Raw genomic sequence first — 13,773 nt, 5'->3', positions numbered from 1 at the left:
CCCACACCCCTTTCCCTCTAAATGCTCCCACAGCTTGTGATCTGATTTAGGGTTAGGTTTTCACATTAAAAATGATTATTTAATCTTAAATAAAAATAATTTAAAATATATTTTTGATTTTTTATCTTAATATAATTTTTTTCTTTTGATTTTTTATCTTTCAAAAAGATTCATTTTGATCGTTTTAGAAATGATTTACAAAATATAAAACATTAAAGTGTTATTTTCAAGTTGACAAAAGAATAACTTTATTAATTTTCGTCAGAGATTATGTTTATTTTTATTTTTATTGGAAGATGTTAATTTGATAGACTATTGATGACAAACTCTTCATTTAAGAATTTAATACAACTAAAAATATTGAGAACTCACATTTAAGACCAATATTATTACGGAATTGCTAATTAGCACGAAAATAGTTTTCATACAATTAGCCCGAACTGTATTATATTAAAGAAATCATTTTATAATTTTTTTAACTGCTAATTGATAATTACTTAAAAAATGACAGCCATCCATTTAAGAGTTGGTGCCTTTTGTGCGCTAAATCTGTCGTGCTACATAGCACTGTTCATGTTATTAATAGAATTTAATATGTGCTAAGTCATACAAGATGGCAAATCCATTTATAATATGAGTAGTTTTTTTTTTTATAAAAAAGAAGTGATATCGATTTTCGTGGTGAAAAGGAAGAATAAAATAAATTCAATAAAGAAACACAAAATCTTTAAAAAATCTAATTTGATTAGATGGAATAAAAAAAAAAACCTAGATGAGTGGGTGTTTTGAGCTGCAAACTGTAGCTAGCAATTATATTCCGGAAAGATATTCCAACTTGACGTGGGTAATATACAACTGCAACAGAAAACTATAACAAATAAAAAAAAGGATGACGTATTTGGGCACATGGCTAGAAATTTTAAAACAGATACCAGATGGCTTATCTAATTGATGTTTAAAAGAATATTGAAAAAAAAGCTTTTTCTTTTAATTCCTAATTTTTTAAAATAAAAGACTTGGCTTACAAGAATTTTTCAAGTGGAACGCATTAAATATTCAGTTGAGACTTGAGATATGATACAACAAGTATATAACCATATTATTATATAGCCCACAGATTATACCTGCCATGCAACACTTCAAACAAGCTTTTTGTTGTTTTCCTTTAGGGAAGCAAGGCATCCTGCAATAAACAGCTTCTATCTAGTTCTGCTTCTGCCATTTATTTATTTATTTAGTCTCATGCATGATCTTATCCACCATTATTATATCATATAATATAATGTTCGTTTCCTCAAATGGCCTTCACACACGCATTGCACACACACATCTAGTTAAATCTCTTTCACTACATTACATAGCAGCAGCAGCATTTACAGCGAATCTAATGCCAATCCCATCATCCAATGACATACACAATTCCCTAAAACTGAAGGCCTCCATACGCCCACTTGCAAGTGCATGTTTTTCCCCGCTATAAAAACCACTTCATTTTCTATTAGGAGGGTTATGTTACTTGTGTAGTACTTGTGTTGTGCTGGTGCATTCTTCTACTTCAATTCTCAGCCATGTCGGTGGTTCCTTGCAATTGCAACCACACCACAGAGAAAGATAACCTTAGTGGTGAAAGTGAGAGCTTTCACAAGTTTTTTGAGTGCTGGATTTCTGAGCAAAAACAACATCTGAAGGACCTTTTAGCTGCTGAATCAACCCAGCTAATTAGTGATGAGGAGCTTCAGGCACTGAATGATAAGGTGGTTGAGCATTATGAGTACTACTACAAGGCCAAGTCAAGGTGTGCAAAGCAAGATGTATTGGCCATGCTGTCCCCAACATGGATGAGTTCCTTGGAAGAGGCTTTTCTTTGGATTGGTGGATGGAGACCAAGTATGGCATTTCACTTGATATATTCAAAGTCCGGCTTGCAATTCGAGGCCCGGCTCGATGAAGTCCTCCAGGGTCTAAGAACACATGATTTGGGGGACCTATCAGCATCACAACTTGCTCAGCTTGATGAGATGCAAAGGAGGACTATCTTGGAGGAGAGGGAGATCACTGATTTGATGGCAAGGCACCAGGAGACAGTGGCTGATGCCTCAATGGTGGAGTTGTCTCATGTGGTTTCTGAGATGATTAGAGCCAATCAAAGAGGAGAGGTTGATCAGAGTAAGGAAATAGAGAACAAGGTTGAATCAACTCTTGTGCTTAAGGAGGAAGGTTTGGAGAAGATTCTGCTGAAAGCTGATGAGCTAAGGTTTATAACACTCAAGGATGTTGTTGATGTTCTGACTCCAAAACAGGCCATTCATTTCTTGATTGCTGCTGCAGAGCTGCACCTGAGGCTGCATGAGTGGGGCAAGAAGATGGATGCAAGAAAATGCAATCAAGGTTTTGGTGAAGGTAAAAGCCACAATTCATCAAGTTGAAGATAGCAGCACTTGGATTGGAATCAAATCAATCAGAACAAGTTGAAGAAAAAAAAGAGAACATGAACATGGTATTTTTTTTTTGGGGGGGGATCAAATCAAATCAAACCATACTATGTATTCACAGCTTTTAGAAAAAAGAAAAAAAATGATTAGTTTGAAAAGCCTAGTCCATATGAAACAAACCAGGTCTCGATGTGTAATTTCATATTGGACCATCAAAAGCCTGCTTAGTTGGATTGGATCATTCCCATGTTTGACAATGCCAATCTTTATCTTTCAATCCACCCAGAAGGGAATTTAAATTTGTAAGCAAATATCCAGTTACATTGTCCAGTTACATTGATCAATTGCAATAAGGAAAGCGATGTTATAATTTTTCATACACTGGAAAAATAAAAGATTGAAGAAAGAGATGAGCTTGCGGGAGTTAGGATATAAGTCAAACCCACGACCACGAGCATTCACCGACAGAAAAACTCACAAGCATTTCTCTAAAACACAATCAGCTCTCAATAATTATAATAGACCTTTCTAGTAATTTGGGGGTTAAATTATTAATGGTAAATAAATGTGAACTTTTTTTTATTAGGAAAAAGAATATACAAATTGCTGTAAACTTTTGTAAATTAATAGAATTTTTGAGCTATGATATTTTGATCTAACTAATTCTTAATCTCTTGCTAATAATTGAATAAAAGAGTTTATTACAATAGTGGGAGTTTAAGAAGAAATTGGATGAAATAAAACTTAAAAAATTGCTTCTTTTTTGTTTAAGAACTTAAAAGTACTTGTATATATTGTGTATCTGGCAAGTTATTCTACGTAACAATTTGTTCGACTTGGTTAAAAGCAAAGATTGACTAAAATAAGTTTGATAAGTGTATAAGTTCATTTTAGTAATTTTTATTTTATTCCAGAAGTTATTCCTACTAGTTTTTACTTATAAATTACTATTTTTTCTATTATTTTAATCCTCACAAATTTACTTGAATTTTTTAATCTTTGTTCATCAATTACTTTATTTTACTGGCTTTTCATTAATTACTTATTGCATTGTTTACTTTTACTTTTAATTGAACTATTTGGTCACTAAATAATGCAGATATTCATATTTATTTTTTATAAATAAAATTGATAATTCATTTTATTTTAAAGTGATATTATTAAAAACTTATTAAAATATCAAGAATAATTTTTTTAAGGAATAAAACCTAATTTTTAACAATTTTAGTTAAATCATAATTTTTTTGTTGAAAAATAATTAATATCCTTCTTTTATTAAGATTGCATATAACTTATATAATTATATGTTAGGTTTTCAGTTGTACATCAAACACGGAAAAAAGATAAGAATTTATCATATTTTTATTCTTTCATATTCTTCTCTCATTTTGTTGATCATCCTTATCATATCTCATAAAAAAAGTCATCCTTATCATATCCTTAAATTCAAACAAATCCAATCAAATCTTTAAGTTCTATTATATTTAATTCATTTTGATTTTATAATTTTTCCTCAACCTAATTTTCTTTTAGGTTACTTCTTAAGTTAGAACAATTATATTAACTAATCCAGTAACAATGTTTAAAAAAAGAACAGTATTGTCAACCATACTATTACTAACCTATGAGTTTAATGACGCGACTATAAGTTTACACTGTTGTTCAAAATATTATTAATAATAGTGGGTGTAATATAAGATCGTTTTCTTTATCATGTATATGGGGGGAAATTTAAGTCAGGAAAGATTTGAGGAGTGAAAAGAAATAGGAAAAGTAAAATAAAACAAAAAAGAAGAAAGAAATATATGCATTATGAAGTGTGTAAGGAAAAGGATTGAATAGAAAGACGAAATTGGGATATATGTATGAGAGGTGAAAATGTATTGTCGCGACGCGTAAATAAACCTTAATCTGCGATCTTTTCTATTTATAACTCTAATTCATCATCATTATTAAGGAATTTTCCTTTTCCCTTTGTAAAATCAAACAATTGTGGGTGGGTTCCGTCCCATCAATCAATCCCTTATGCCGTTCTAATAAGGGTTCTTGGTGCTTTGAAGGTGAAGAGGATATTGAAATTCAAGGACTGACACAGGACTTATGACCAGAGCCAGAGTCAAAAAGGCTGAGGAGATCCTATAAGAAGTGGTAACAACAATTCTTGAAGTATCATATATGGTGAAGGACATTGAACCAAAACTAGTTCAGGACATTATTATTGAAGACCCATGAAAGGAGAGTGCTGTTGTTGACTTTCTTTTCTTCTCTTTTTTTGTTTTTAAAATTAAATAAAATTGTATTTTTTTTTTCATTTTATTTTTGTTTAATTTTATATTATTTTAGTGACCGACAGACTTGTGTCTTTTCATCTGCACCACTAAAAGAATTAAAGTGCATTCAGAAAAATATCTGTGCAGTGTAAAAGTATTCTCTAGATTCCACCCGTTTGGACTTACCCAAGACTATCCATCATCCTTGTGGTGTATTTCTTTGGATTATCCTTCATTGCTGGAAGTGACGCCTTCCAACGATCCGTAACCAGAATCATATCAGAAGGAATATGAAGTATTGAGGGAAAGAACTGCTAGTGGGGATCTTGGTGCTGCACAAGTCCAGGCAAATGCTGGTGTGGATCCTGATGTTGTGACTGCTATCCGGAGGCAACGGCTAAGTGAGATTGCACTATGGTTTTGTCCTTATAATAACAGTCACAATAACAACATTAGCAGTGTGGACACAGTTTCACAGATTGTTTCTGATCAGCCTTTGAATATTGTTACTGAAGATGCTGCCCCCGTACAAAATCATGCAACCAAGTGGGCAGTGAAGGGTACAAGGATCCTGCTTGCTACGGTGTTTCTTCATCTGCTAGACCAAATACTGGTTTTACTTAAAGAAGTTGCTTTCATCCTTATTCAATATTCTACCAGTATTTTTCAGTAAAAAAAAATACATGGTGGAAAGTCAATAACTGGAAAGAATAATGAAAATAATAAGGGGCAGGAAATTAATAATGGACTTTAGTTTAACCACTGAGTTGAAATTTAGTCAGGCATTCTGTATAATGATCGCCTATATGGGTCTTATGCCACCGCTTATCTGCTACTGAGATGTGGTAAAGAGAAAGTCATGGTTTTAAAGGTCATATAGTCAAGTTTAATATATAGGTAATAGGTCAGAAGCTGAAACCTCTAGATGATGGAAAACTTAGTGGTCTGCTCCTTAACAGTTTAGTCAGCACATCTTCGTCCTTTTTCATGGGCAGTTTGAAGATTTTTAGTTTATATTTGGGAGTTGGAAGGAGAAGAGAATGACAGAAATCAAAAAGAAAATAAAGGGGGAGGGAAAAAGAATAGCAGATTAAGTAATAACTAATAAGTTTCCTAATTTCCTTTCCCTTATTTGGATGATTAAAGTCTTCCAAAATTCAAATATTCAATTGGGTTTTGAGGATTACATGATAATCCTTCATTTTTCTCCACACTTCGATAAAGTCCCAAAGAAGGGTTAGCTTTACTCATAACCTTTTCCTTCATCTTAGCACACCCTTAAGATTTATCATTGAGAATGTCATTTATGTGTGCATACAGCTATGAAGCACGGACTCCAACCCTGACACCACGACACGATCAAATTCTAAAACATAAAACACGGGAACACAACACTCACACACACATTCTGCAATGTCCCACATTTTAGTTTCTTTTTTAAGATATTGTGGGAAATTTATTGAAAGAAAATTATTATGAACAAATACTAGATCATTTGTCATCTTGTTTCTTTTGATTGAATGAATGAAAGAGTAAGTACTCTAGTTTTTTTCATAACATGATAATGAATAAGGTTGTCCTAGTAACTTAAGAGCAATCTTTTGAAGTGTTGGTGCATGAGCACCATAAACTAGTCACCAAGACTTTGCATCCATTAGACCATTTATCCCTTAAAGAGTCAATATCATCAAAGTCTTCTCTTCCACCAAAAAAGTTTGCAAATTTTACATTCACTTGTCTTCTTTCATTATAATTTAAAATCTAATATTTTATCTTTTAAGATTTTAAAAAATATGATTTTGAAAAAAAAAAACAAAACAAAAGCAGTGTTGTGCCTGTTGGCTTCTCGTGTCCAGAACCGTGTCAAAGGTTTTTTTTTTTTTTAAAAAAAGTTGGACACGACAAATGCGTGTCTAGTGTGTGTCCATGTCGTCGGCGTGTCAAAAATGGGGACACCACTGTTTGGGGTTGTGGTTGGTGCTTCACAGGCATACAGTGATAACTGATAACATTGAAAGGTAAACTACAATTTGGGGCAGTAGAATTAGAAAGAAGAAATTGTTAATTATATTAAATTTGAATGATCAGATTATGTTTATGGTGTAAACTATTAAGTATATTCATTTTCGTGGATGCTAGTTGCTACTATAAGATATTTATTACATTAAGTCCTGAAGATATATCTAATAAAATGGGTCTCAGTTTTTGTTTTATATTGTAACTAGCAAGTATAATTTAGCTTAAAGTGATGCCAACCCAACAATCATTATTTCAACTTACTTTAGTTCTTGAAAAATTGTTTCCCAGGTGACATATTTCTTTTATTTAGGCAACTAGTTTCTTTCAGCTCGAATGATGGTACTGGATTAAGTTTTGGGAGAACATTTGGGTGGGGAATGTTTCTACTTTAGAGGCCTTTCCTTTTCAGTTTCATCTCTCTAGTCTACTTTTCTCAACTCACCATTAGCTGCTTTTATTCTATTTAGGGTCATTCAATCTCTATATTTGGGACTTTCATGTCAGTGTAGCTTTGAATGTTAGGGAAACTTGTGAACTAGAATCCACTTCGTTCCAACTTAATTGTATATGTCTCTCGGCCATTTATGATAGGAGAGTTGGACTTTGGATTTCTGTGGAGAGTTCTTTTGCATATCTTCTTTTCTGTTTCTAAGATATACTTCTAGTTTTCAAGATTCCTTTTGAGCCTCGACAAACCCATTCGGAACCCTAAAGGTTCCTCCAAGGTCAAGTCTTTTGTTTGGTTGATGGTGTTTAACAAGATTAATACAAATCACTTGTTGCTTGTGTGTAGGACCAAAACTTTGAAGTATGCAATTGTGGAGAGGTTTCACTATACAATGCAATATGCGATTGAGGGAATGTCTTCCGATTCGGTGTTTCACGTGAAGATGCTTGCACATCCCCAAATTCGTTTGGCCGAGTTTTCATCAAGTGTCGCACGATTCGGAGGGTCTGACTGAGGTTTCATAGAGTGTTGTGCGATTTAGGGTTTGATGCGTAGAGACTCGCACAACTCCAAATTCGTCTGATTGAGGTTATTGTCGGTTGTCATATGTGATCGGAGATCCTACGATTCTGTCATGCCGTCTGATTGAGGTTTATCGTCAGTTGTCATATGAGATTGTCGATCCTGTGATTCGATTTTTGATGTGAAGATGCTTCACGAAATACTGCTGTTATAGCATCATCATCATAATCGCAAACGTAGAATCTCTAATATTAACAAAAATCTAAAGAAAGCGAGATGCAAATGAATGATGCAATCGAATTTCAAAAGATTCTTCTATGCCGATCTGGGAGAGGACGAAGTTATATGTGAAAAACCTTGAGATGAAGAGTAGATACTTAGGAGGGAATGCAAAAGACTGGAGCATTTGGAGGTGAGTATTGAAATGGACTGTATATGATTTTATAAGATTGTGAGTATCACTCAATAGAATAATATTTTTCTTCCTTCATATATTATCATTTTCGCTAAGGTAACTATATATGAAATAACTCAATTTAGAAAAGAACTCAACTTTTGTATATTATAAATAGATTAGTTTTTTTTTTTTGTTATTTGTGCTAATATAAAATCCAACACACTAAATTGTCAAATCTTGTATACATGTCGGTTTAACAAATCATAACACTTCTTAATTTAAATGATACGTAGCAGCTCAAACATTGAGGTGAAATTTATTATACACTGAAACTCAGCTCTGGATAAAATAAGAAAACCGTTAATCTCTGCCTCTATAATTATACCTTTATGAAAATAGTGAGCAACATACTTTTTGTCCGTCGGCAACTACCTTTTAATATATTCCTAATTTTTACGGTGATTATCCGTTAGTATTTTCAAAAACTTAAATCGATTTCAAAAATACGTTTGAGAATAAAATTAATTTAACATTTCATTTGGTTACCCCTCTAAAATACATTCGAGAGTAAAATTTTACCTATAAACTTAATTTGAGAAAAAATAAAACTTTTATAAATTCATTTTACAAACTTAAATTTACAAATTTTAGTCCAAACATGTCCTCAACAAAAAATAATAAATCGAATTGAGTCAAAATTCAAAAGTAACAAATTAAATCAATAACTAACTATTCATTAATAAAATATTCGATTTGTAATTTTCTAATTCCTCTTCGACCCAACCTCATCGCTTTGGGCCTACAAAATTTACAGTGCTTATTTTGCGGTGTATTCTATTTTTGCGTAGTGATTATGAAACCACATAAATTTGACGATAGTACATATAAAATAAATAATAAAGAACAACTTGCAATCCAAGAAAAACGTGTCAAAACTATAATTTAATTTATCGTAACAGTATTTTGGTTGCAGTGTTGGAAGGAGGCAAGGAAGAAGTTTCCAAGAAGCTAATGAAGAGTGTCTCAAAAGCTGAACTAACACACTTGTACAGTGCTTCCAGTTCCACCTTCTCTTCATCTTCATATCCACTGAACTCCCATTTCTTTCATCTACTCTAAAGGGTTGTGAATTGTGATAATCTTAGGAACCAGAAGTCAAAGCATGAAAAGCAATCCCACTTCCAATGCCGAGGCTGTTCCTTCCTAATCCCAATCCCAATCCCAATCCCAATCCAAGGTTGTCACTTATATTCCCACAAACTAACACCAACTAGAGAAGCAAAAGCAATTTCCACGAACAAAACCAACTCTTTCAACAAGAATAAAGTATTTTTATTTAAACTCAACCCCCTACACTCTTCAATTTCTTTCATTCATTCATACATTTAAATAATAAATAAAAAATTATAAGAAAGAAGAGTTTGGTTGGATAGATAGAGAGACTGAGGGGGAAAAAAAAGATGAAGATGGGGAAAGTTGTGATGGTGGTTGCAGTGATGGTGTTGTTCAACATGTTTTATTGTTCAGCTTGGTCTGGTGGTAACAAACACAAAAGTGGAAGGAACTCGATTCTCCCAGGTGAAGCCATTTCATCATGGCCGAGTCTATTGAACCCTGCTGGCTCCTCTATTGTGTTCCCTCTTTATGGAAACGTTTATCCTGTTGGGTAGGTACATAGCTTGTTGTTCTCTTTGTTCAAAACTTTTGCATAAGAATATAGCAAAAAACCACTTTAGTTATTTGTTCCCAACAAAAAGTAATCTTTTGTGCACATTTTTAATTTGTTTTCTAAAGTGAAACGTCTTTAGATATTGATGGCGTGAAGGAAATTGGTATTCTGATATTGATCATTGTTGATTTCAATTTTCAATGTTTGAAGGTTCTATAATGTTACTCTCAATATTGGTCAGCCAGCAAGGCCTTATTTTCTTGACGTGGACACGGGTAGTGATCTCACATGGCTCCAATGTGATGCCCCTTGTACCCATTGCTCTGAGGTAATATTCACTACCTATATGAAAAGAAAATCCCCCTAAAGTTATTTCCTTTTTGAATCTTAATAATAGGCTAATCACCAATGTGAAGTGCCAAATCTTGAGAGATTGAAAAGCTCATCCTTGCTTATGAATGTAGGTAGAGATACATGTAATCTTTGTTTAGTTGAATTGAACTTGTCGCTTATTTTTCAGACACCCCATCCACTCCACAGGCCCAGCAATGACTTTGTTCCCTGCAGGGATCCCCTTTGTGCATCCTTGCAGCCCACTGAGGACTACAACTGTGAACACCCTGATCAATGTGACTATGAAATTAATTATGCAGATCAGTACTCAACCTACGGCGTGCTTCTCAATGATGTCTACCTTCTCAACTCTAGCAATGGAGTCCAACTTAAAGTTCGGATGGCTCTCGGGTTAGTTTACTCTCCTAGCTTTGCTTCAGCACCTCTCAACCATTTTTACTTTATTTACCTATGGATGTTTTCTTGATGTCTTGACATTTCTGCAAGCTTTCTTTTAGAAAAAGGCCTTGAGATAAAATACTCAGCAAAGTTGTTTATGCGTCTTAACTGCAATTGTAATTAGCAAGTACCGATACAGGTTAGAATGATGTGTACTAGTTAGTTATGTTGAAACACACGAACATTGAATGTGAGAACTTCAGAATGGACACTTGTGGCAGCTTACTCAAGTCTATGAAGCTGGTTAATTTGCGTGTTAATTGTTATGCATACTAACATTTAGAGATTTAAAATAATAATATACCAGAACAATTATGCTTTTCATGGTATATGTTTCCCATTGCGGGATGAGTAAAACTGTTTTTTTTTAATCTTACAAATTTCTTATGAAGACCAGAAATCCTGAGAAATGGAATATATTATCTTTAGATAATACGCTAGTATTGCCTAGAAAAATTTCAGAAAAACACTCCAATGTTGTGTGATCAGAAATGCTTGATCATGTCATCTTTACATCCCATGGTGATTACAATTTGTGTCATTTTGTATTTTTGTTGATAAATTCTTAATAGTTATCTAATGCACCTCTCTTTTTTATACCTTTCTACAGATGTGGATATGATCAAGTATTTTCACCTTCTTCTTACCACCCCTTAGATGGACTGCTTGGCCTTGGAAGGGGAAAGGCCAGCTTGATATCCCAGTTGAATAGTCAGGGCTTGGTACGAAATGTGATTGGACACTGTTTAAGTTCACAAGGAGGAGGGTATATCTTCTTTGGAAATGCATATGATTCAGCTCGAGTGACTTGGACTCCAATTTCATCTGTAGATTCGTAAGTACACCTTAAGAAATCAGATGCTCATTTTACATTTTCCGCACGTTCTTAATGATTCATAATTCTGCGTGCTTTGTGTCAGCAAACATTACTCAGCAGGGCCAGCTGAACTTGTTTTTGGAGGAAGGAAGACTGGGGTTGGAAGTCTGACTGCTGTTTTTGACACTGGGAGTTCTTACACTTACTTCAACTCTCATGCTTACCAAGCACTACTTTCTTGGGTCAGTTAAAACAATTTTCACTATATTCTCATATTTAAAGTATTTCCTTAAGCATAAGGCATTTCTTCTATAAGATCATGCCAGTTTCATCATTAAGATTCAAATTGTATGAAGAGAAAATAAATGAATAAAAAGTACTTTAACTTAAGTAATGGTTTTGCTAACATATACCCTTGAGGCTGATTCTAAGTAACTAAAAGTAGAAGGATTTTGTTGGAGAAGAAAGCATTTTATTTTATATTTTTGTGCCAGAAAATAATGGCAGGTTACTTAAGATTTGTTCAATTTCCCAAATGTAGCTGAATAAGGAATTAAGTGGAAAGCCCTTAAAAGTAGCACCTGATGATCAGACTTTATCTCTCTGCTGGCATGGTAAAAGACCTTTCACAAGCTTACGCGAAGTCAGGAAATACTTCAAGCCTGTGGCACTTAGTTTCACCAATGGTGGAAGAGTTAAAGCTCAATTTGAGATCCCTCCTGAAGCTTATCTGATAATATCTGTGAGTTCTACACTCTAACCTATCAATATCTTCTATGTTTGTTAACTTTTTTTCTGCTATCATAAGTAATTGATGCATTTCATGTGTGAATGCTAACAAACTGTTCTGCCAGAACCTGGGAAATGTTTGTCTTGGCATTCTAAACGGCTTTGAAGTAGGGTTGGAGGAACTGAATCTAGTTGGAGGTAGGAATTTTGTTGTGTTGTTACCATCTCTTTTCTTCTAGTTCCCATACCACTCGCATTACAATTCCTAACTTCATCAGCAGTTTTCATCAAAATGATGTGTAAACTCTGCACTATGTAAATCTTGGTATTTATTGTTTATGCAGACATATCCATGCAAGACAAAGTGATGGTGTTTGAAAATGAGAAACAGTTGATTGGTTGGGGACCTGCAGATTGCAGCCGTGTTCCAAAATCCGGAGATGTCAGTATTTGATTATAAAAAATACATAGTTCAGCCATGCATAAGGATGGTATATCATTAAGAGAATGATGTTGTCCTGCAGTTTATAGAGCAGGGTGATAGTACTATTAAATACTAATGTATGTTCGCTTGTGATTTGTGAATACAGTCTTGTGTATACTATATCGGTATATTGGAATAGGTATAGAGATCCATCAAGATAAGGATATTATTGTTGTGTTAGTGTTACATTCTGATTATCGAAGTAATTGGTTATAATTTAAAGGGTAAACACAATGCAAGTTGATGCAGTATGGATATACATCAAATATTCTGTAATTACCTGGCAGATCTCATGGATCTTTCTTTTCAGTTTTCAAGGATCTCAAAACTATCCAAGTTTCACTGCAGAAAAACTAAGTTGCAGTTCTTCATGTGTTTTTGTAATTGCTCTCTAATTAGAATTGGAGTTTTCGCTCAATAATTCACGAAAAAAAATATTCCATCAAAGGTTAGTATACATTATTAAGGTGAAATTTTAATATTAATTGAATAAGAACACCAAACATATTTAAGGATTTGCCTCCTCTAAAGTAAAGATAAATATGTTTACTCCTCAGAAACTTATAAGCTCATCTAATTAGTTTATAAGCTATTTTGTTGATAAAAAAATAAAGTGTTGATATTTAACATGTGCATGATTTGTTATGTATATATACGAAATATTATTGAACAGATTTTCTTATCACCGATTGAGATGATTTTTTTTCTTTTAAAGTGAGTGACTCACTTTGAAAGAATCAGAAGTCTTCCACATAAACTGCTTACTATATCTCAGGTTTTCTTTAGATACAGATCCCCAAGCCATAAAAAAGAACCACTACTTTTTAAAGCTCAATTTGAGATCCCTGCTGAAATATAATTTTTCTATAAAGAAAAGTTGCCCTCTCATCAAATAACATAAAGAACCACTACTGTATAATATCTGTGTCTCTTTTTCTCTTTTTTTTTGGGTGTAATATAATAACCGTGTCTTCACCTTTGGTAAGTACGCGCACTACGCAGCACCTTTTTGTGTTTTGAGCGTTTACTTTGCTTAGTTGTTTTCTTCTAACATCGTTTTTGCTTTTCCCATAATGTCATTTGCTTCAGACACAGGTTATTTTCAAGCTGCCAAACATTAAGGCCATGCTAGGCAGCACCATTCCAAAATACACGTGAGAGAACATCATAAAGGCAAGTTAATTTTAATTTTTA

At 33.5% G+C, this 13,773-nt stretch overlaps 2 protein-coding genes across 2 annotated transcripts; both read left to right on the top strand.

The window, feature by feature from the left end:
• Positions 1 to 1,357: 1,357 nt before the first annotated feature.
• Positions 1,358 to 2,809, top strand: LOC114413254 (protein DOG1-like 4). The gene has a single exon (XM_028377535.1). It carries the CDS (start codon positions 1,569 to 1,571, stop codon positions 2,424 to 2,426), a length of 858 nt encoding a protein of 285 aa, XP_028233336.1. The 5' UTR covers positions 1,358 to 1,568; the 3' UTR covers positions 2,427 to 2,809.
• A 6,241-nt stretch (positions 2,810 to 9,050) lies between these two features.
• LOC114413253 (aspartic proteinase Asp1-like) lies at positions 9,051 to 12,892 on the top strand. Its single transcript, XM_028377534.1, has 8 exons — positions 9,051 to 9,754; positions 9,968 to 10,085; positions 10,278 to 10,501; positions 11,160 to 11,384; positions 11,470 to 11,608; positions 11,908 to 12,108; positions 12,221 to 12,293; positions 12,440 to 12,892. Exons 1-8 carry the CDS (start codon positions 9,549 to 9,551, stop codon positions 12,547 to 12,549), a joined length of 1,296 nt encoding a protein of 431 aa, XP_028233335.1. The 5' UTR covers positions 9,051 to 9,548; the 3' UTR covers positions 12,550 to 12,892.
• Positions 12,893 to 13,773: the final 881 nt, after the last annotated feature.

The sequence above is a fragment of the Glycine soja genome, chromosome 5 (assembly GCF_004193775.1).
Source record: "Glycine soja cultivar W05 chromosome 5, ASM419377v2, whole genome shotgun sequence".
NCBI classification, from domain to species: Eukaryota; Viridiplantae; Streptophyta; class Magnoliopsida; order Fabales; family Fabaceae; genus Glycine; species Glycine soja.
Note: the sequence above shows the minus strand (reverse complement) of the source record. Positions and strands in the feature narration are given on the sequence as shown.

Excerpts from the sequence above, each read along its gene's own strand:
- LOC114413254 (XM_028377535.1), top strand. The coding sequence starts at position 1,569 with ATGTCGGTGGTTCCTTGCAATTGCAACCACACCACAGAGAAAGATAAC.
- LOC114413253 (XM_028377534.1), top strand. The coding sequence starts at position 9,549 with ATGAAGATGGGGAAAGTTGTGATGGTGGTTGCAGTGATGGTGTTGTTC. Across the intron at positions 10,086-10,277 it reads CTTGTACCCATTGCTCTGAG|ACACCCCATCCACTCCACAG; the intron begins GTAATATTCACT and ends CTTATTTTTCAG. Across the intron at positions 10,502-11,159 it reads AAAGTTCGGATGGCTCTCGG|ATGTGGATATGATCAAGTAT; the intron begins GTTAGTTTACTC and ends ACCTTTCTACAG.